Raw genomic sequence first — 22,868 nt, forward strand, 5'->3', positions numbered from 1 at the left:
TTAATGAAGCACTAAAGGTTTTAGTTCAGATCTAAGAGCTTTTGGAGTTGAGATTTTCTTTTAAGAAATACATGATTTCAAATTTGAAGTCAGGAACAGGTCTGGGCTATTTAGGCCTTGAATGAATACACAGCCTTTGATAGAAGAAGATTTGATCATATTTGTAACATTCCCTATATTGTTAAAATACTGTCACGCAGAAGCACAGAACAGCTATTTCCTTGTGGATTAAGCAGATTTCTGCAGCTTCCCATTCGTAGTTTCAAACCAGGATTTTGTGCTTCCTTTTTCTGTTTACCTGAAAAAAATGAAGGCCAATAGTATACACACCAGATCGTTTCACTAATCTACCTCACTGCAAGTGGAAACTTTTAGCCTTACTTCTAGAGAAGAGAATAATGGACTGCTACATGAAATAGAATGAATAAAATGAAATAGTTGTCATTTACAGTTATCTGAAAACAAAAAATTATGTTTATTTCCTTTTTCCTTGCAAAATGTGTTTAGAAACACATTGCTTAGAAAAGAGAAGTTGATAATATTTTTCATTTATCCTGCACAAAGCTTCATAGTTAAAAATCCCTCCCTCTCCCTCTTTTCTGCTACATATAGCCCTACTGAAGCCTTACTTATTTGAGTCTTTTGTACAGACTGGGGATCCTCATGCTAAAATGCAGGCTGCAGGAATGCAAACAAAGGAAAAGAGTAACGCAGAATCTTTATTGATTCAAATGGCGAAAATGATCTTTAAAAGAAGAAGATGAGCTACAACAGAGGTCAATGTTAGAGCTAATCAACTAAATTTCTTGTGACCCAGTTCGAAGCTGTTTCTCAGCATGGAATTCTGCCACCAGAACTTTACTGGCAGGTCAGGCACGTGAGCATGTCAGGCATCTTTCACAGACATATTCGAAGTCTCTAGAGGAAACGAAACTGCGCTTTTATTACTGAAACCTATTTCAAATTTTCTTACAGCAGTGCAAAGCTCAACTTTTTCAGTATAACAGCATCCATATGAAGAGCTCTGTATGGGTGCAGTAGAGAAGTGCTACTATCACAAAAGCTTTCCTCAAGCAATCATGGCCTAAATCTTGTTTTGAGGTGTTTGTTTCTGGTACAATGATACTGGTGCAATTCTTATTTTGGATACAGCTACACCAACATTTTATATTCCTCTTCCAAGACTGAGAATATAACACATACAAAAAGCATACAATAACCAGTAATGCATGTTAATGTGCATCGGTAGTATCTCCATAGTTAAAGTACTATAGCTTGTACATGTTGACAAGACTTTAACATGTTTTGTCATTCCTCCTGTCTTTTTTAAGGCTCAAACCATATTAAATTTCTGCTGTATTGCCCTTCCAGTTATTGTTCTGGAGGAGGGAGGTGATCCTCCCCCTCTACTCCACCCTGGTAAGGCCCCACCCCGAGTATTGGGTCCAGTTCTGGGCTCCCCAGTGCAAGAGAGATATGGAGGTCCTGGAGCGAGACCAGCAAAGGGTTACAAAGATAATTAAGGGACTGGAAGCATTTCTCATATGAGGAAAGGCTGGGAGAGATGGGACCATTCAGCCTGGAGAAGACTGAGGGGGGATCTTATCAGTGTGTACAGGTATCTGAAGGGAGGTTGTCAAGAGGATGGGACCAGGCTCTTCACAGTGGTGCTCAGCAACAGGACCAGAGGCGGTGGGCACAAACTGAAATACAGGCAGTTCTGTCTGAACATGAGGAAAAATTTCTTTCCTGTGAGGGTGACAGGGCATTGGAACAGGTTGCCCAGAGAGGTTGTGGACTCTCCTTCCTTGGAGATATTCAAAACCCGTCTGGACGTGATCCTGGGCAACATGCTCTAGAGGACCCTGCTTGAGCAGGGAGGTTGGACCAGATGATCTGCAGAGGTCCCTTCCAACCTCAACCATTCTATGAATCTGTGATTCTGTGGTTGCTATCATAAAATTGGTGTAGATAGGTTACAAAATGCTTAGCTGATTGATTTAACATGTAAAAATTCGATTCTCTGGAAAAAATAAGGTGGATATTTGATTACTGTTTCAGAAAAATAAGAAATTTGTATTTGAGAAAAATGAGATTCAATCATTAATCATTAGGATAGCTACAGTACACACTGAGTGTTTGAAATTATTAAAGGGGTACTTAACTTAGGTACTAGGAAAATAGCCAACTGCTGAGCAATGACGAGAGAAACTTTGAGAAGGAAAGTTCTGCCTCCTTGAGGAAGAAGCTAGTGAACAGTAGATTTGATACAACACTTGGGGATTTGATATAAAAGACAGTCAAAAAAAATAAGTGATTAGGGGAAGCTTATGAGACCACGTTCTAAACAGTCAAAAGGCAACTGTCAAATTGGACACTAGCCAGGGATGTGAGTTTCGGTCAGTTAAAATAATTTTTTTTAAATCTATTTGTGGTAGGGGTGTAAGTCAGAAGCAATTAAGATTTTGTTTTTATCGTCATCTGCTGCTAATCGCACTTTTCTAGCCCAATCTCAGTGACTCATCATTTTTTTTCTAACTTAATTTCTGGATATTATTTTTTCAATAAAATTCATATTTGTAGCGAGTTTCTATTCCCTTAGCATCATCTGCACATCTTTGGTTAAGAACCTATGTCAGTGTCACAAGGTAGATTTATTGAATGAAATTATTTAGTTACAGCGATACTCTCTATGCATGTTCTTCCAGGCATGCTTTATTTTGAATCATTTTTTCCTTTGGAAGAAATCCTGTGCCCGCAAAAGACAAGGAGTCACTGAGGATTTTTACTGATGCGTTATAAAAATATTTCCGTTAGCTTACGTGGATGATGATCTCCAACTCCTATGAGTATTTTTTAAGGTTTACTATACATTGTAGAATTTTAAAACGTTCTGTTATTCTCTTCTGGTTCAGAACTCATGGTTCTGGTCCTTGCTGCCTGATGCTGTTTTTGAGTGTTGTTCTATTATTTCAATACTAAAGAGCTGAGATGTGTGCTCACACTTGTCACACTTCAGTGCATAACAATTTATGCTGAAAACCAGGAATCCAAATGGCTTAAGTAGAACAGCAGCTCCCTCTAGTGCTTTTTGATCCCTTCCCCCTTTAAAGAGTGCAGACGACAGTGCAAAGCTTCTGTGAGTTACAGTATTCCTCTCGGCCTCGGAAGCGTTCTGCACGTTATGATTCTGAAATCAAAATTCCTGCAGCTTTCCAATGTATTTTATACATTTTCTTGCTTGCATTTTCTTCTTAGATCTTAACCTAAGACCTCTTTCACATACTGTTATCTCCTTCTACACGATTCTCCGTCAAAATCAAAATGCTGATTTTACGAAACAAAAGGAAATGCTATCAGAGTAGGACGCTGATGTGAGGTTGTAAGCACAGCATTTTGATCTTGATCTTTTGATTCCAGAACTGAACTGGTAGCTTTCTTCTGCAGTAACTGCTAAGACAAGTGTCTGCAGGTCTCAGCAGCACAGAAAGGGGCTGCCAGCAAAGTATAGCTTTTTTTTGCGTAGAAATAATGTGTAGACTTGCTTGTTCCAGCATGATTTTTTTTTTTAATTTAAAAAAAATTTTATAGGAAGGATCAAAGATTGCTATTTTTATTGCTGTTGGCGTAATGATGCACTGGCCCAATTCTCAAATCTTCACCTAGGCAAAATGCTTTTCTGGTCTAGGACTGTGGAATTACTGCCTGTCTGTTTATGTTTAGAACTCTGTCAGGACGAGACGATCATTTATGTCGCCACTTGTCCTGATTTGGAAACAGCTCCAAACTTCTTGGTGTGTGGCATTGCTTTATGTATTACAATATTATTTATGGGGGATATTGATAATGAAACGCAACACTACAGAACACATCACAGAGTTAACAAAACCTGTTTAAGGCTCAAAGGAATTTATTTTTGCTTTTAGTTGCATACAGTCCTTTTTGGTTTGCTTGTTTGTTTGTTTTACACTAGCCAGCAGCAGGGTATTTCTATGTATATAGGTGCACGAGAGGACAGAAGAAAAAGGTTTCACTGGTTTCTCCATTAAGGGTTAACTTCATCTCTTCTATCTCAATTCTCTGCATCTCCACTAGAACCATTCTGACTGGAGGAATTCCATTTCTCAATAATTCCTATTTATTATGGTGGAACACCAGATTGTTTACAAAATAAAAAGAGTGGCAAGCTAAAGTTGTGCTGTAGACTTCTGCCAATATAACAGTGGTGTTTGGGGTGAGACAGGGTATAACTCTGCTCAGTGTTGCTGTGTGGCTGAAGGGAAATACTATCATCGCTGTTTTTCAAGGGTAGGGAACATGAGAACTATATGATTTGGCCAAGTCTAATTTTGACCGAGAAGCTATCTGTGGCAGAGCAGGGAAAAAGACTTTGAGTCTCCTGAATCACAGGTTAGTGTACTACGATCGAGATTGTTCATCGTCTTAAAACTATTATTCTCTGCTATTTTCTACCAACACAAGCCAGCTTACTGCTTGCAGCCAGAATAGATTTATTTCACTTTTACTGTAGCCCTTTTCAGATTTACTGTCACCACTGAAGTTTCTTTAATCTGTAGTCTGAAGTACCAGATACTCTCTATCAAGAACAGATTCACTACTGTTTGGTTCATAATTTCTCTTTACAAGGGCTTGAACTTTGACCCTTTATCTTCAGCAATCATTCTTTCTTGGAAGATTAGCTTTGTGTTATTCCTTAATGTCTACAATTAGAGTAGGGCTTCGCTTTTGCTCGTGTTCACAGTTTACTTGAATTTCTCCATTTAATTCCATATACTTCTGGACCGTTGTAATTCAGTATGCACGTCGGTGCCACCAGCCAGTTATCTTAAGTAGCCAGCAGTTTACCTTGGAAATCTTGTTTCCTCTGCCTCAGGAAATATTGTCATTCTACCAATACTGTGAAAATGAATGAATGTTATCAGTTAATTGCAATAAGCAGAAAATCACAGCAATGATAAGTGAAGACTGTCAGTAGCATTTCTGGTATTGCAGGACTTTGTGCTTCTTTTTAGAAGAATATTGTAAAAGCTTAAGCAGTAGGACAGGAGTGGCTGGTGACTGGTGGTCATATTGTTTGTTTCTATACAGGTAAGATTTTAAAATCCACATCAATATGAAATGTGTTTAATGTATCCTATTGTGGCAGACCTCATGACTTCATGGTCCTTTCCATTTGTTCTTTGGAATAGTTAGTTATATGATATCACACATCCTCACTGATGAATTTCATTGTTTTCTACATTACAGTAATCAAAAAACAAGTATTTTACTTTAATAAGTAGCAATGGATCTGCCAGAGATGGACAAAGTGATTACCTTGAGCTTCTTCTCCAGTGCTGTGTTCTCAGAAATGGTCTGAGTTCTTGAGGTGTAACCAATGCAATTTACCTGTTACACATTTTACTGTATAGACTGTGAGGATGGTCAGACTTTTTCAGAGTCTCATCTTCACAGAAATACAGATGATATAAAAGTTAAGGGAGAAAAATATATTGTAGAACACAGTAATTATGTGGTTTCCTCTTAAACACCTGTATTTCTATTCCTGCCTATTTAACAGAAATAACCTCTGAAACCTATTTGTAATTTTGGAAAACAATCAGGACACATTTTCAGTTCTCTTCTTATTCATACAACCATCCTCTCTCTGTGCTTCAGTTACCTCAATTACACAACTTGATATACAATCCAAAAACAAGCAAACCCTGCTCAAGAGAGCTCTTGATTGGTATTTGCAAAGGAGCAAGTTTGAAAAATGTCCAAAGTAGCAGATGTGCAAAATTCTCATTCAAAAGACTGAAATTGCCTTTACAATAATTCTTCAGCTCCTGTTAATCTCATTGCTTCCACTCTTGCAAACCAGTAGTACTAGTAGTACTACTTCTTTTTCATCTAGAGAGACCTGAGAGTGTGTTACACAGATATATTAATGAAGAGAAAGAGTGGGAAGGGAAGAAAGAAACCAAAGTTTAGGTAGGCACTCTAGAATAAAAGTATTTTCTGTTGCTAAAGACTAGTTTTATTTATAGGCTTAAAAAAGATGCTCGTTCGTGCAGTAACTGAATACTTCACTTTAAAAGAATGATTAAAAGATGCAGCTTATTACAGTAGGGAAGTATTCTGTCCTTTGTTGAAGATAGAAAGACTGAAACAGAGAGATGATTTGCTTCCCATAACATGAAGCCTGTGGCATAGCCACGAATGCAACTCAGATGCTCCAAGTCCCACTTGCCTGCCTTATTTGCAAGACAGTTCTGGGGCTTTTTGAGGTTATGTCAATTTTACAAAACTGTGACATGGTAGCTTTCTATTTTGCCATAAATGATTTATTTGATGTACAAATATTATCTGAGAGGTCAGGGTTGATGGCAGATACAGCACACCGTCCTTCCTGGGTTGTATTATTGCAGCAGTTTTATTTGTGACAAGCTAGTGAAAGGAATGACATGTTGGCAAATGAGAAGCAAAGATAAATTCTTATTTTTTGACTGCTTGCAGCATTACAGAATCCTTGCTAGAATATAACAGCTTTAAGTTGAGACATCTAATAAGCATGTGGCATCATCATGGCTCAGACCCAGTTCTGCGTTGCCATTTTTAATGTAGATATCAGAGGAAAAATCCTAACATTAGCTTTAGAAATCAGAGTTGAGTGAGCATCACAGTCAAAACATCATGGCTATATTTATCATATTTTTCAGTGTAAATATAGTGACAAATCACTTTCAAAATAAAATGAATGGAAAAAAATACGGTTTTGTCTCTCGTCCCATGTTGGAGAACAAGGAGGGAGTGTGAGGCAGCTATGATATTTTGTGTGGTATACACAGCAGAAGCATCTGATGCACTATTATTAGCAGTAAGTGACAAATTTCTCATACCTAATCCAGCTCAGACATAGGGCCCATTCTGAAGCAGTCCTCTTTCACCTTGCGTTGGTGTTTATGAGGCCAAAACATGCTGTCTTGTTTGCACTTAGAACACAGAGATTGATGTTGTCACTCTTCACATGCCACCTGCAGAGAGGCATGTGTAAAGAAAGGTAGTTGCAGCCTCCTCCTTCCTCCTTCCTTGACTTCCAGATCTTCAGTCCTCTAATATTAAAGTACCACTGTCTTTCTGTAACAATGTAATCGCAGCAAAACACAAGGGATTAATATTTCGTAATTCTGCTAAGCTAGTGATGGGGGTGTTTTGGATTTCATTTTTATATCTCAAAGCACACCTGCGTCGTTCCGTTATGATACAATAACGTTCTGCCAGGTCCTACAGTCTTATCCATCATTTTTAATAACTTCTGTTTATTTGCCTTTCATTTGGTTTTACCAGCTTCCTGGTTTTTTTTACACCTTCAGACTCCATGGGGAGCTGATGATTGCCTCTCTTTCACTAGTTAGTTTCCATCACAGTAAAAAGATTTTCCCCTAGGAAGTAACGTTCTATTTGATTAATCAAAACCATGGTCCTGTTTCTTATCTTTTTAAAGTGCAGTAGCTCAAGGAAGTAGCTTTACGGGTAAGGAGAGCCATGAGGGTTTTGCGGAGTGATGTTCTACGTATGTGGGGAAGCTGTGCGCTTGCTGTTCTGTGTGCTCTTACAGAACAGATGGATCTTGCAGGAGAAGGCTTTGGTGTCAGAATGCAGATCATGCTCTTTTGCCATTTTAGATTTACCTCGTTTAAATGCTTTGTGAGAACACTTCAAAATGTGATTGCATAGGAGCCAAATAATACCACCCTCAGGATATGCATCCTCGTGATAGCTATCTCATTTTATCATGCAAACAATATCACTGAATTAGTGTCATCCTCTTTATACAATTATTTAATATTGTGGTGATTCTGAAGCTTTTAATAACAGCTTATCAAAGTAGCCTGATGGCTCTGCTGCTACTGGGACGTAGGAAGCAGACTTGTGACTCTTAACTCCCAGTAAGATATGCAGAAATTGAACATATTGAAAAAACTGAGCCTTTTTTTTCCCTGAAGAATGAGCTGGAGAAGAGCAAGTTACGAGTTCCTTCTTTTGAAACTGCCTACTGTCTCTCCTGCCTCCCATCCCCAAAAGTTGAATACTGTAGTCCTGTGCCAAGAGAAATTCTGCAGAGTAGTTGCATGAATGAAAGAAGGCCTTCTTCAGTCTTCATGAGTGATTGCTGTGAAGGTCCATCTCCTTACTGTATTTTCGTGATAAGACAAGAGCATGCTTCTTACTCAGTGGTGTGTCTTCTTACTACAAATTGTCCACACAATAATGTATTTAAATTTTTGTGATAATTATAAGATCTGTGAAGACATGATCTTCCTTGCAAAAAGCTGGTTGTCTGTAAAGGAATACCAAACTACACCCGCATGAGGATGACGATTTTCTGAAATCAGTTGTTCTAATTTCAGCATGGTAACAGTGTCAATTGTCTTTCCAATCACGGTCAGAGTTCCCTTTCTCCTGAGAGCTATTATTTTCTCAGCGTTGAATCACACTGCTTTCACAAATCCATCATTGCATCTTTATCATCTTAACAACTGGTACCGTGATGCAAAAGTAAGGCATAACAAAGATTGTCTGTCACATTCAGTTCACAAGCAGCATCCTCTGTACATATTAACATGTGGAATTCTCAGATATGAAGAATGCCATCTGTGACAAAACCATTGTAGCCAGATTGTTTCTCTAATTTTCGTTTTTCCTGAATTGTATGATGTTTTGTACAGTTGCATCTCTGAAGTAGTAAACACTCGAGCTCCTTAGAAAAATAGTGATTGGTTATTTAGCTTATATTTACCCAGATGAATAGGTAGTATTTCAGCATTTTCCTTGGATCTCTAGGTAAAATAATGGTTAGAAAGCTTCTACTTTGGAATACTTTGGAGTCTTGGTTCTGGTTCTGAAACGCTTTACTCCAAAGGCTAACCCAGTTGAAAACAATCATGTTTTCACATTGACCTATTTCTATCGTGGGTGAGAAGTTATTTTCATTCCTCCATCCTTGTAATAGTCTTACAAATAGATTATCATGGAAGAAATTTTCCATAGGTTATTATTCTGAAAGGGTGAAGAGCTGCTTGCCTGTTGTGATGGATTACATCACAATGCTTTTATAGAAAGTAAAATATATATATTTGTATATGTAAAAGTGTATAATGTCTTAAAACCACCTAAAACACTTAACAATGACCTTATACAACATTAAAATGTGATAAAATAAAAAAGTTTATTTCACCCGTTACTGACATTTACACATGCAAAATTTCATTTCAGAGGCAGCTACTTAAGAGTCACAGTGTTCCCATCCCAACTTTTATACTCGATGTGAAAATGTCCAGTTAAAATTACAGAGGAAATATTTACATAGACAGAATATAGTATTTCTAACTGAGATTCAGCCAGAAGCTTCAACCATATTCCTTCCATCCAAAAGGAGACTTTAAATAACCAGAAGTGTTCAAAGCCTCTTGATTTTTTTTAGTCCACAATAACATCTCCAAAAAGACATTTTTCATTGCACTGGGGTATCAGTTCAATATTTATTCAAAAGGAAGAATTCAGTGAACTGCATTACTGCTTGAAAAACTGGAGGTTCCTCATCTAGCTATTGGCATGGTATGATTCTGCTTTCCCAATATGACACCTCATGAGGGAGATGTCGCCTAAAGGTACCTTTGGGTGCAGGTGCTTTAAACCATGGAATCTCTGGCTATTAAAGGAACTCAATTTGCTTGAAGAAAAAAACCCTTTTCAAAAGTGAAGAGAATTTGGCTTCATACAGCAATCTTTAGGGACCATATATGCTGGCCACACTTTTCCTATGAACACAAAAGCTGCAGACTGCTGCAAATTGTCTGTAATTGTAAAGACCTTTAGAAAAAGAGGAGAAATACCACTGTGCCCCACCTATGTTAAATGCAGCTCATCCAGACCTGGTGACTTAACTCAGTATATTTTTATTTTATTAATGTAGTCAAATGTTTCTTACAGCCATCAAGAGAGCCTGTAGTTCTTATTGCATGACATGCAAATTTCCACTTCCAGAGAGATACTATGCTAATTTTTAAATTTATTCAGGTTTTATTTCATAAGAACTTACTCAACTTTGTGTTCTGCTGTGATTTACAACACTTAAAAATCTCTCATTGAGAGCCTGATTTAGTGCAGAATAAGTCTAAACATGTTTTATTTTGCCCAAGTAATTTTTTTTTTAATCTAGGCCCACTCTGGGCCTGGATTTGAGTAGGAAGTGTATGCTCCTTTACTGAAATTCTTCATGAAAGGCATCTATATAAGTGTAAACTAGTATGACAAATGAAAAATTGAAAGTTAGTCTTTCAAAGGTTTCTGGCATTCCTCAATTTCATCTTCTGTACTCTAAGTTAAAAATCTAGCTGTTTACTCATAGTAGTAGCTGCTTCTGCATCAAAACTAGTGCTTTCAGTTAGTGCAAAGAAGTTCTAAGACGCTGCAAAACAAAGGCTCTATTCATACCAGAACAGAGTCATATTCAAATCAATATAAATGTCATCTTTGCCTTCTCTGTTCAACTGATTCACTTTGAAAGAAGATGCCAGTTTTCAAAATTCAGAGATTTGGAAACAGACGGTGCTTCTCCTATGTGTCCAAAAATACAGATATAATGAACTTACTTACTTACCAAAAAAATTTAGTATATAATCAAATAACAATCTAAAATCCTTTAAATGACTAATGCAGTTTGAATACAGGTATGTAGACATAAGCATTATTTAAATTAAAATGACATTTTGCTATGTATTTTTCAATATAGGGTCCTTCTGGGCTAAAAGGAATTCTGGATTCCCTGAACAAGCATTATAATGAGGTATGGCCATCGGATCTTTGTGTGTGTGTGTGTGTATTTAAGAAGTATCTAAGATAGGAATGACCACAGTTTCAATTGCTACAAACCACAGAGCAAATTCTTCATCTGGCCAAAAGGTAGGCCCTTCTCTACTCTTTTTTGGCATCTCTATTTAGGGCCAGGCCATGACTGGGTCACACACCTAGTGCTGCCCATCCTGCTGCCGTCTGTCTTGCCTCCCACACATACTCTACTCCCATGTTCTTGCCCACCTTATCTCAAAAAGGTTGGACCATCTAGCTATTAGTGTAAGGCACTGGCTCCCCATATTACTAAATCTAATTGCTCTAAACCATCCTTGACATTTCTCTTTCTCACCTAACCTATCATGATCCTGAGAGCAGAATAGAAAAATAAGAAGGTAGAAGATAAAAAGATCTGCTTGTGTTTGTAAGAATTATCCTTACATTTACATTATGGACTAACACACATATTGTCTTAATTCTATAACATGCTGCAGCTGCAAACTTTGCAGAAACAAGTTAAAATTGCATTTGACAGTATTCCATGTGACAACACTGCTATTCTGTCCTTTGAATTTTTACCACAGATTTTTCAAATCATTTATTCAAATCATTGTAATGTCTGCCATTCTAAGGCACTGTGATTCAAAGATGTCCCAAGTTTTCTTAACTGATGCTAAAATGAGTAAAAAAATTGTGATCTAAATAGAAAATTGCGCTTCATTCAAAGGCTAATTAAACATTATTGCAGGAATATTTGCATAATACAAAGGCTACTGTGTGTTTCATGCTTTATGTCACACGGGTCAATTCTGGTGGACATTTGACATCGCTTTTAGTGTTAAAATGCGTAAGTATAGGGAGCAGGTGAATTCAGGCCGTTTTTCTTATACAACATCCAGATGAGTATTCAAATCTCTTTTGGAATAAAGATTCTGGAGTCAAGTTCATGTCAAACATATCTTTCAAGTTGCTTTTATCACTGAAGTGATTTCTCTGATATCTCTGATACTTAATCCTTGCCAAATCAGTATATCACCTTAGCACATGCGTTGCTAATGCTTTAGCTATGTTAGGAATTAAGCATAGTTTTGTATGCTATCCTGGAAAGGGACATTTTCCTACCTGGAGACCTAGTTTCTGTGCTTGCTCTGCCATTTCGTGTGTGTGTATTGAAGTTCTATATATTTTTATTTGTACTTTCTGTTTTCCTGTGAGTTTCTTCTTGTCACCAAAACCAGCTTTCACTGCTACCAGTCCTCTTTTCTTTATATATATCATATTTATGGTAACTCGTTCCTACCTCTGGGCTATTAATCTTTTCTCCCTCGATGGTACCCCTGCTTAGAGGGGACCATTAACCCTTCTAAGGTTAGTTCTGCAAACAAGAAATACAAACATTGGTGATCTTGAGGAACTGGCAAGCATCTGTCTCTAAAAATCACATTTCTTATAATTGTAAGGATCTAAGAGATCCTAAGGTGTCTTATATTTCCTAAGTAATCTTCTGACAAAATGTAGACCAGCTGCTCTTTTTCTGTAAATGAATCATTTTTAAGTCCTTTACAGCTCACCGACTTTTTTCTTCCTTCAGCTGTCCGCTCTGAAGATTTTAATAACTTTGTCATTAGCAAGTAACTGCTCAACAGGGAAGTGTAAAGGTTTCATTTCAGATGAGAGGAGATGACTTTTGATTCAAGTAGCAGGTTTTAAGCAGGATTTTCCCAGATTTTTGGAATCACATGTGCAGATCTCACTAGAGTTAACCTGAGCCTTCAATTGCTGCAGGATATGAATTAGATTATGTACAGTTTATGAGGGGAATGGGGACCTTTCTAGAGAAGAGAGGTTGTCTGCTTTGCTACAAAACTGTTATTTGTCAAGGCAGATGCATGCATCATTAAATTTCCTTTTTTTTCCACAGTACTTTGTAGTATGATGAGTGCTTACTTTGTTCACTGCACCTTGGAGGTGCCAAAAAATCTTTCATTCTCCAATATGTAATTTACAATGTGCTTCAAGATTAAAAGCATTTGTAAGATGATATTTCAGTGATATTCTGAGTTTTTGAGATAGCTTACACTACAGGAAATGATCCTGTCATTTCCTAACATTTTATGCGTATGTTCAAGGATCTCGCAAGGTCTTTTTTCTTCACCTTTTTTTTTGTTTTTGAAGTTTTTAAGCTGTGACCAGATCTATATTGCTATAGAGATGTTAATAGCAAATTTCTCTGAGGTTATTTGTATGGCTTCTTTACACTGATATTTCTAGGAATCATGACAAGCACTGCTACCAAGAAAGGCAGAGGGTCAGTAAGCAGTGACCTGTAGACCAGTCAGAATTTAATAAAATCTCTTTACTGTCATTTCTTTGTTTCTTCACAGCTTATTCTGTGCTTAAGCCTTCAACAATTGTTCCAATTTCTATATGGTAACAATGAGCTGTCATGATTGCAGAATGTATTTATCTAATTTGTTGCAAGGAAGCTTTCTTGGTCTCTGTATCGATCACCTTATCACATGAAGAGGCTGGAATGCAGCTCTTCAAAAATCTAATTTGCTTAACCCAAAATATAATCTAATCTGCTTAACCCAGATATATAATAAAAGAAAACACTGTAAATATTAGTGCTGAATTTCAGTAGCAAATTATGGTGAATAGCCAGTCAAGAACAGTGCTCTTTCTTTACTGAAGAGGAGGGGAACCTGCTGAAGATGAGTAGTGGTATTGATCCTTAATGGGGTGGGAGACAGTGCTGGAGCGTGTCTTCCCTCTCCGTTCTTCCTTTATCCCTGTTCCTGTTCAAGGCATGTGACTACTTTCGTATTCATTCTTGTTATGTCTTTTGTGCTTTCACCATAAATGAGATGCTTTGCATGTGTTGGATACATTACTTTTATTCTCTTATGCCACAAAACTGGTTCTGCCCTGCCCTCTAGGTTGCATTCTTTTAGTGACCAGTAAATGACAACTCATGAGTTGTGTTTATGCATTTAGGGACCTCTGGTTACCACCCTTTCCCTGTGCTTTCAAGGCCTCTGCTGTTTTCTCATGCTCATTTTCTTGGGGACCCTTACTATGAATTTTTTACTTATCGTTTTAACGTACATACATATATGGCCACTTCAGTGAAACCTGCTTAATCTAAAATGGTGTCCAACACATAAAAATAAAAATTAAACCACAAGACAACTGAGACCACATCACAAACTGCTCAGGAAACTTTTCAAAATTATGAGCTGCTTCTTGAATAATCAGTTATTATTTTCCTAGCACTTTTTTCTTTGTCATATTTTTCTTACTTTTTTTTGTAGAGTAAGTGACCTGCAAAAAATGGTTACTTGCTCTAATACCCGTGCATTATTTTTTAATATATGCAAAGTAAATGCACAGCTCAAGATAAATCAGAATTTACAGTATACTCATCATATAGTAACAGGCATCTAGATTGTTCTCAATCAAGTGGTAGTCAGCTCCTACTCAGCAGTATTCAGGTTCACTTCACTGAGTATCTGCCTCTGTCTCTGGAGCTGATAGCAATAATTAGGGATAGTTACTGTGTTATGACCCCTAAAAACTAAAGAAGATCCTTCAAGATATTAACAATTAGAAAATAATTAGAGATTTTATTCAAGTTATATTCAGCTATCAATTCCTTTAACATTAACAAAGTTTAAGAGCCGCATTTATTCACCATGACATTTTCCCATTTTACAGATATGGAAACTGGAGCATGGCAAGGTGAATTAACTTGCTTAATGTTCCCACTTAGCCCAGGAGCAGATGTCGTAGGACTCAGACTCCTTGGGTCCAAACTCAAGGTCATTTTCCAGGGCCATAGGCTGTTTGAACTAATTCTTATTGTTTTTTTCTCGTTATTAAAAGAAAATGTTCCCCTTATATAATATACCTGAGTCTATACCTGAGAATATAATTACCCTGAGTCTGTATCTGTGAAGTTGAAACCTTTTACTTTCTATTTTACTGTGTATTTGCCTTGAACAGAAGAGTAAACAGATGCAGTGCAGTAGTATCTCAGTAAGCTTACAGCCAGAACCCCTTCTTCCTTAAATTTTGTTTGTTTTTTCGGAGAGTAGCGTGAGGAGCCTGTTGATTATACTCATTCCATCTCTTCCTGTCTCTCTGCTATAGTAGAATTAATTTAGTTCTATTTTATGTATTTCATGCTGCTGAAAACTGAGATGAAGTGCTCGTGTCTTTTTCGTATGAGAGAAATGAGGGGGGTTGTTCTTTTCTAACGTACTTGAGAAATGTGCTGTGATTATCAGCATAAGAATATACTCTTTGCAATGAACTAAGAGCAAAAAAAATTTCACAGGTTCACATAGCAATATTCAACATAGATATTTTCCCTTTTATGTTTTTGTATGTCTTTCACTAGAGTGAATGGAATATGAATGCATGACAAAGAATTATTGCTGCAATATATTACTTACATGTACTGCAGAGGAATTTAATATCACTTTCTAATAGTAAATTAGGACTTTTGAGTTTACATACTGGCAAATTACATGAAACCGTTATGGTAACTACATGGTAAATGCATGGTGGTATGTTCTGTTTTCCAATCTTTGCTACGCTATTTCTTCCCAGAGTGATACAAGACTACTAGGATTACTAGGCACTCCTGGATTTAAAGGCCAGAAGGGAGAAGTTGTAAGTATTTTGGATGAAATTTGGAGAAATTTCAAAGCACCTCCATAACCTATCTCTGCCTCTTTTGCCATAGTATCTTTTATCTGATTTATCACAAAGTTCTTTGAAGAAATAGCAGAGTTTAAACGTGATTGACTCTTTGATCTGTGTTGTCCAATATCCAGCTCATTGTGCTAGCCTGCAGGTGCCTCGTGCGAGCCTTTATTCTTTATCCATGCTAGCCAGAAAGGGAGAGTACAGGAAAAATTGTATGTGATTTCTGTAATACTGACTGGGGAGAAGTCAAATGGGATGGGCTGCCACTTAGGGGGAAAAGTCTCTGGAAAAGTTGAAATTCAAAATTATTTTTAGTAGTAAATCGTGAATGTTTAAAGTAGTTTCTCCGTACAGCGAGACTTGTTATACCAAACATTTATAGTCAGCCTATAAAAATTGCATGGAGGTCAGACTCTGAATCCAGATCTTTTGATGGTGTAATGTTTATAGGCATCTACCCTGTTTAAATAGTGGAATGAATTTTTGACAACTGGATGCCTTTTAAATTTGGGAGAAAAGAGGCAAGCCCTCACAGATATGTGATAGGACATAGGGTCTACTGTAGAAAATAATCATTTAAATTAATTTGGAGATGTTTAAATCTCAAATTTCTGTTTCGATACAAGTTGAGGTTTTGTGTCCTTCACAGAACAAAGTGTGGTTGAAGGAGAGGACGAGTTTCTTTCCATTATTAAAATAAAAAAGGTTGTAAATATAACTTATTTTGTTTAAAGGGTCAAAAAGGAGAAGTGGGAATGACTGGTGCAAAAGGAGAAAAGGTAAAATAATTCCTTATTTCTGTGCTTACATGTGGTGCTAGAAGATGGCTGAACATACTGATTATGAATCAAAGCTTGGAAAATAAACTCAGGGTCAAGAAAAAAGTATGTAGATACAGGAAAAGCTGTAGGGCTCTGGAAGTCCTTAGTAATTTACTGAAGCTCCATCTTGAGAGAGTATTTATGTTCGTGTTACTTTTCCCTGTTTAACAGCTTTTCGGTGTTCCAACAGCCCACACAAGTCCTTAACTTTAAATATGTTCAGATGTTTACTGGATATCAATTTAAAATTATGTTTGTGTAAGTTCATGATCAGTGATTATTGATGAATTAGGCATCACTCATACTTCTTAAAATTTAAAGCATGATCTTCAATATCTGTATGAAAAAACAGATTTCTTTAAAATATTAAAATTTACTCTCTTTTTAGTTCAAGCATGGCAGAATTCTGTTTTCTCTGTGTATTCATAGTCTTCTAATTAAATTAACATTATCTCTCAAGTGACCTTGCATAATGCAAATATTTTATTTAGGTACAAAACCTATTGTTTCACGTGTTGTTCACCAAAACCTGAGATATATACTACTTATCATTTGAAGTAACCCTGCGAGTGTTAACATCGCCTGTATGTTTCCATAGGGAGAGCCTTCTGAAAAAGGGGACAAGGGAGATCCAGTAAGTGTAGTTAAGATTTGAACTGGTGATGTGAATGGCCTATATTTGATCTGATTTTCATACTATATTCATACTGTGATCTTTTTCTTTCTATATGTTCATTAGGTTCCGTGATTATGTAGGATAACATATTTATTGTCTCCTCCCTACGCGTGCGTCAAATTCAAATAGGTTATAAATAAAAATCTGAGATGGGGCACAGTGTCCTGTTCTTCAGCATTCCTATTGGGACAGATAGATTGTCTGTTGTCCTTAAACTGAGTTTAGTCAGATACTAACTTTTTTTTCCTGATAGTTCTTTCTCTCTCATTTATTTCACAAAATTTTGTGGGAAGAACTATACTGTTGTAACTGTTCTATCAACTTTCACAATGCAGCATTTAACATGAGGGCATACCCATTCAAATATGCCACAAACATACAACCATCTCGTTGGGAAGCTCCAGGCAATTTTCCTATAACCATTTTATGTGTGCAGAATTTTTCTTTATTTTGGAGAAAATTTACAGAACACATTCCTTAAGAGTCTGTTTGTGTTGCTTATTTTTAATTAACTCTTGTCCTCTCTTGTGACGTACGACAGAAGCTAGTAATGCTGTTTAATACACAAGTGAAGGTTGCTTAGATACTTGTGGTAATCATGTTATAATAACCAAAATAAGGCATACTATAGTAATGCATTGTTTTGGAGATGAATACTGTGTCACCAACAGAGTAGTAATTTACTGTGGAGCAATAAGCTTTAGACTGGAGAAGCGCTTAAGCAAATATGTTGTTTTCATGCAAATGTTCCCGGAAACACTAGGAAAAAACTACTAATAGCATTATTTTTAAAGAGCAACGTGTTTCAAAGTTTCCACAAAGCATCAGCCATTTTTAACATTTTTTCAATATTTTTTAAATTTGTGAGTTATATGATCATATTTTAAGGTAGTGAATTAAACTCTTAGTTGATCTTACTCTAAATTTCAACTTCTTATGATCATTTATTCTATTTTCAGGGAGAAACTGGATTGGAGGGATCAAAAGGAAATAAGGTATTTCTTTACTTGTACACACTGTATGCATCACTGGTGTGCATAGCTGATAGTGGGAAACATAACAGTAAGTTTGAATTTTTTCTCAAATAACATCATTAGGGTGAACCAGGACACCCTGGACCACCTGGTCTCATGGGAAATCCAGGATCAAAGGTATGTTAAAGGTATTCTTGTGGAATTAATATAGCAATTACAGTCATCTTTGCTTGCTGTAGTACAATAGCACCCTGAATGCTATCAACTATTTAACTACTACTAGAGGGCAGAGACTCCAAATAGTTTGTGTCAATGGTTTGTGCAAAGATCATAACTATTTTACTTCTAGTTCATGAAGTTCTTGTTGATTTCAGTATCAATAAGGAAAATTTATGCAAAGCTCAAATTTTATTTGGTTGCTTAAAAATATGAGCACCCATTTTGCAGTCACAAATGCACTAATAACTGAATGTATCCACTTTATCCATCAGTGAGGCAAGGAGTAACCAGTGCAGGTACATTAGCATTTCCTATGTTTAATTCTGTGAGATTGCTAATGTTAAAGTAGTCATTGCTTTGATTTGAAGAAAATGGTTTCTTCCTCTGAACTATGGCACTATTTGTTCTTCAGGAGTTCACATGATCTCTGGAATTCTATCAAATAAGGGTAGAAAAGGAAACTAAAAAGGTAACCTTCCATTCAAAGCTATTCATGTTCCAGATGGAGGTGAATAAGTGCATTCACCAGGCAAAAGCAAGAGTAGCACTTCTGACTCCAGTAACCAACTGAGAGGTAGTAGAATAGTACCCAGGTCTCTTAGATCATCAGAAAGAAGTCACAAACTGAACAAATGCAGCCCCCTTTTGTCTTCTCTTTCCCTTAGTTAGTGCCTTTTTTTGGAAATTAATGGGACTAATCCTTAGGAGACTAAGGGAGAATGACTGAGTGAAGTTGTATGTGTGTGTGTGTGTGTGTGTGTGTGTATTAGAGTGCTTTACAGTGAAATACTACAGGTATGATGACTTTTGTCTCAGGTGTGTATTATTATACCATCTCACAGGGACTGCAAGGACCTCCAGGATCTATTGGACCCAGAGGACTACCAGGAGAAGTTGTATGTATTTTGTATTTTCACCAACCTGTAGAAGTGCAGGGTGTAAACAGTTAGCCAGTGAAGCAGTCTCGCAGAAATTATCATTGGTACTCTGTGAGTGGTGCTATAGAAATCAGCCTTCAGAGCACAGTGCTATGCTATGCCTCAGGACAGAGTTCTGCCATACGCTTATGTTCTTTTTGTGCTTATGTTACCATCTGCACAAGCAAGTAAGGATGCTAATGCTAATTTTTCTGATTCACAGATAATTAACTCTACCAGATTCCCTCTTATCTCACAAGAGTAGGTGAAAACTGAAAGACTCTCTAGCAGTTTGCATAATATTGTTATACAGTGAACTGGAAAAGGCCGTGTGTGTGGAGGAAGATGAGAAGCAGCAGGGAAAATAAGAGTATCCCGAGGATTCAAACATGTGACCTTTCCTATTCTTTCTTTCTATATTTTAGTATTATTCTGAATTGGTATACTTCCCTTAGAAGGGGTAAACAGCAATAAGATGAACAGAATAAACAGTTACATTCATTATTTTAGCAATGAGGTCAGATTTGTGAGTAAAACTCAGATGCAGAGCTGGACTCGTCTCTAAGTACTATAATACATTATATGGCTGTTATAGGTGACAAATAGTCTAAATTGTGAATGCTGACAGGCAGCAGATAATTGTATGTATTTGGGTGAATGTCCCAAACGTTTGAACTCTCAAGCAAAAGCCTGCTACTGGCTAGCTGCAACTGTTAGAAGCTGGCTGTAAATTTTGATAGCACCTGGACTAAACAAAAATGGCACATCCTGAAGTCTCCAGATAATAAAGAGACACAAGACAGGACCACCAAGTAGGCGGCTGATCACCAGTTGTGCTTCTGCACTTAAACTGCTTAGATTGCGAGAACCAGGGGGCTGAGGTTCCAGAAGGAAGAAGTGGTGCTGAAAAGGAAGAGGGTTCCCAAAGGGGAGAAGTGCTTTCAGAAGGAAGAAAGGGGTCTGGAAAGAAGCAGGTGAAGATCTGGGGTGGAGGAAAGATCCTGAAAGTAGGGGAAGGTTCTGGAGATCAGGGAGATATGTGGGGACAAATGCCAGGGGACACCCAGGGACCGTGGCCACTGTGAGCAGCTGCACAGCTCAAACCCATACGACTTTCTGCCCAGCTTCCTGCTGGAAAGGGAAGTGGAAACCTAATGACCATAACACGCTGGGAGGGGTTGAGTGAGTGAGAGTGTGAGACAGTCAAGTAGGGTAAAAACTCAGTGGTTCTTAAATAAACCCCAATATCTAGATCCACTATGGGTTGTTATTTACTCTGTCTCTCCTGTGACATAATGGTGTCAGAAGTGAGATATTAACAGCTTACTGAACTTCGAGATCGTAGCTGATTATGGGGGACCCTCCAGGAGGAGCGTGTGTGTATCTGTGTGCTGCCTCACAGTACTGATAGCCAGTGGCCTCACCAGAGGAGTAGTGTGTCTGTAACTCTTATGCCTGTGAGAGGAAAGTGTGCAAGTCTATGGGCAAGTCTGGGTCTGACAACCCAGTAGGGACCTCACTGGGGAGTTAATGTACTTGTAACCATTATGCTTTTGGGCACCAGGCATACAGATCTACCAGCTGGCTGGGGTCTGTCTACCTAATGGGGGTCTTACTGGGGATTTAGTGTGCCTGTAACTATTATGCTTCCGGGATGGCAGATGCACTGATCTACCAGCTGATCAGGGCTCTTCAGGCCAAGCACAGGCCTTATGGGGAAATTAGTGTGCCTGCGACCATTATGCTTGTGGGCAACAGCCACATGGATCTGCCAGTGATCCGGGTCCCTCATGCCAGCAGGGGCCTGACTGGAGATCCAGTGCTCCTGTAACCCCTACACCTTCAGGCAGCGAGAACATGGGTGAAACATCCATGCCCACACTGTGGGGAACGTCTTAAAGTATTAGACACCCTTATACTTAGCATGAAAGTTCCCTGGGCACTTGACTTTACTTCCTAATATACCAGAATGCCTGTTCTGGGGAGATGGCTGCCTGTCTCCCGTTTAAACTAGAGTGCAACCCATTTTTAGGTGCACAGGCAACTATGGTCTGCCTAATCCCCATAGAAACTCAAAAAATTAGTGTTCATACCACAAGGGTGGTACCTTCCCCCTCTCCCCTCGCCTTCCTTCCTCCCTCCCTTTCTCCTGTTTTTACATACCATTTTAGTGCTTAGAGCACTCATCTGAGAAGTGGACTAAAAAGGAGTATACAATAGAGAGCTTAGGTTTAGCCTAGCAGTTAAGCAGTCACCCGAAAAAAGCTGGGATTCTGACCTTTGCTCTGTGGACTGTTTTTGTTTTTCGTCTTACAACTACAAGCAGAAGCATCTGGGAGCTGGTGCTGCTGTGTTTTGTCTTAGGCCTTTCTGAGACTGTACTCTATAGCAGGAAACTCCTTGTTTGAACAGACCGTCAAGATTCTGTTTATTTTATTAATGTTAAAAGACAGTTCTGAGCGTTACGTAGCACGGTCAGCAGAACTATTACTCGTAAAACTCTCAGGGATACATGCAAAGTGAAAGCTGGAGTACAGAATGTTCAGCTCCTTATAGAAAAAGACTAATAATTGAAGCTGCATGTAATCATTTTGTACTGTTACTTATCTACCATTTCTTTATACTTTATGTTCATCCTCAGTTGAAGCAGGCACATATTTTTGTCTAGTCTGCCTGTCCTCTGTAACTATAGTTTGCAAAGCTTTTCTGCTGTGCTCGTACTCACACACAGATCCCAATTCTTACTGTAAGAAATAACAAAGCACTGCATTTCTGTTTTCCTTGTATTGCCGTGGTCCCATTTGAGTCCATAATTGCTGGGTTTGAAACTGCTGTTGTTCTGGATCTTTGAAAAAGTGATATTTTAAATAAGCAAATAAATAAACTTCATATGTAACATATGTAGATCCCATATATAGGTGATCTTGAAGACTTATATTCATACACACATGCTTGTATTCAAAAACATATGTGTGATTTCAAAGTCAGATTCACAAGCGACAGGAAGTCATATTTGAATTTTACCGAAAATGTCTTTGGGCAGAGACTTTATCTTCTTTCATTTTTATTGCAATACTAGTATACAATATTTAGGTCCAAGCTCATTGGGTTGTTTTAAGTGCTAAATATGAAACATTATGGATTAACAACTGGAATTATTGGTCCTATGCAGCATGGTGAAAATTATGAAAGGTTGAAAATAGTTTCACTTACATCATCAAAGAGCCATCCAGCAGATAAGACTTGCTTCTTTCCTTTCCTAATAAGCCTTTTACACTTGGTTCTGGAAAAGAGAAAAAAAAATAAACAGAGAAATCCTTAGGAAAGAAGATAGAGCCAGACTGTATACATTTTATGTCAATATCAAAAGGGGATAGGGTAGGACACAACGTCTGATCCATAATCAGTAAATTTGAATTTTCATATATTCTTGTAATGGTTTCCTGTTGGTGAAAACAGAATATTCTTTGTTCAGCTACACTTCTTCTTTTCTTGTGCTTTTAATCTGGATGACTGTGTGAAACAAGTAGCTGTCTGTCTATATGAAGTTGAGAGTGCAGCAGAAAGAGCGAACACACAGCTGTTGAACCGTATCTACCGACATGAAAATGTCGTCATCCTTCATATACAAATTCTCACAAAGCTGTGTTCCACCCTGCAAAGCAAAATAAAAGTGATATGTATTTTTATG

General features: G+C 37.6%; 1 protein-coding gene across 5 annotated transcripts in view; it reads left to right on the forward strand.

The window, feature by feature from the left end:
* COL19A1 (collagen type XIX alpha 1 chain) overlaps positions 1–22,868 on the forward strand; it is a 209,395-nt gene that overhangs the window by 134,852 nt on the left and 51,675 nt on the right. For all 5 annotated transcript variants that reach the window (XM_009689153.2, XM_009689151.2, XM_009689154.2 and 2 more), the window contains 7 exons: positions 10,799–10,852; positions 15,472–15,534; positions 16,305–16,349; positions 16,990–17,025; positions 18,027–18,062; positions 18,165–18,218; positions 19,103–19,156. In XM_009689153.2, the coding sequence (XP_009687448.2) occupies positions 10,799–10,852; positions 15,472–15,534; positions 16,305–16,349; positions 16,990–17,025; positions 18,027–18,062; positions 18,165–18,218; positions 19,103–19,156 (342 nt within the window). The remainder of the gene's footprint in view (positions 1–10,798; positions 10,853–15,471; positions 15,535–16,304; positions 16,350–16,989; positions 17,026–18,026; positions 18,063–18,164; positions 18,219–19,102; positions 19,157–22,868) is intronic.

This window comes from Struthio camelus, chromosome 3 (genome assembly GCF_040807025.1).
Source record: "Struthio camelus isolate bStrCam1 chromosome 3, bStrCam1.hap1, whole genome shotgun sequence".
Classification (NCBI taxonomy): Eukaryota; Metazoa; Chordata; class Aves; order Struthioniformes; family Struthionidae; genus Struthio; species Struthio camelus.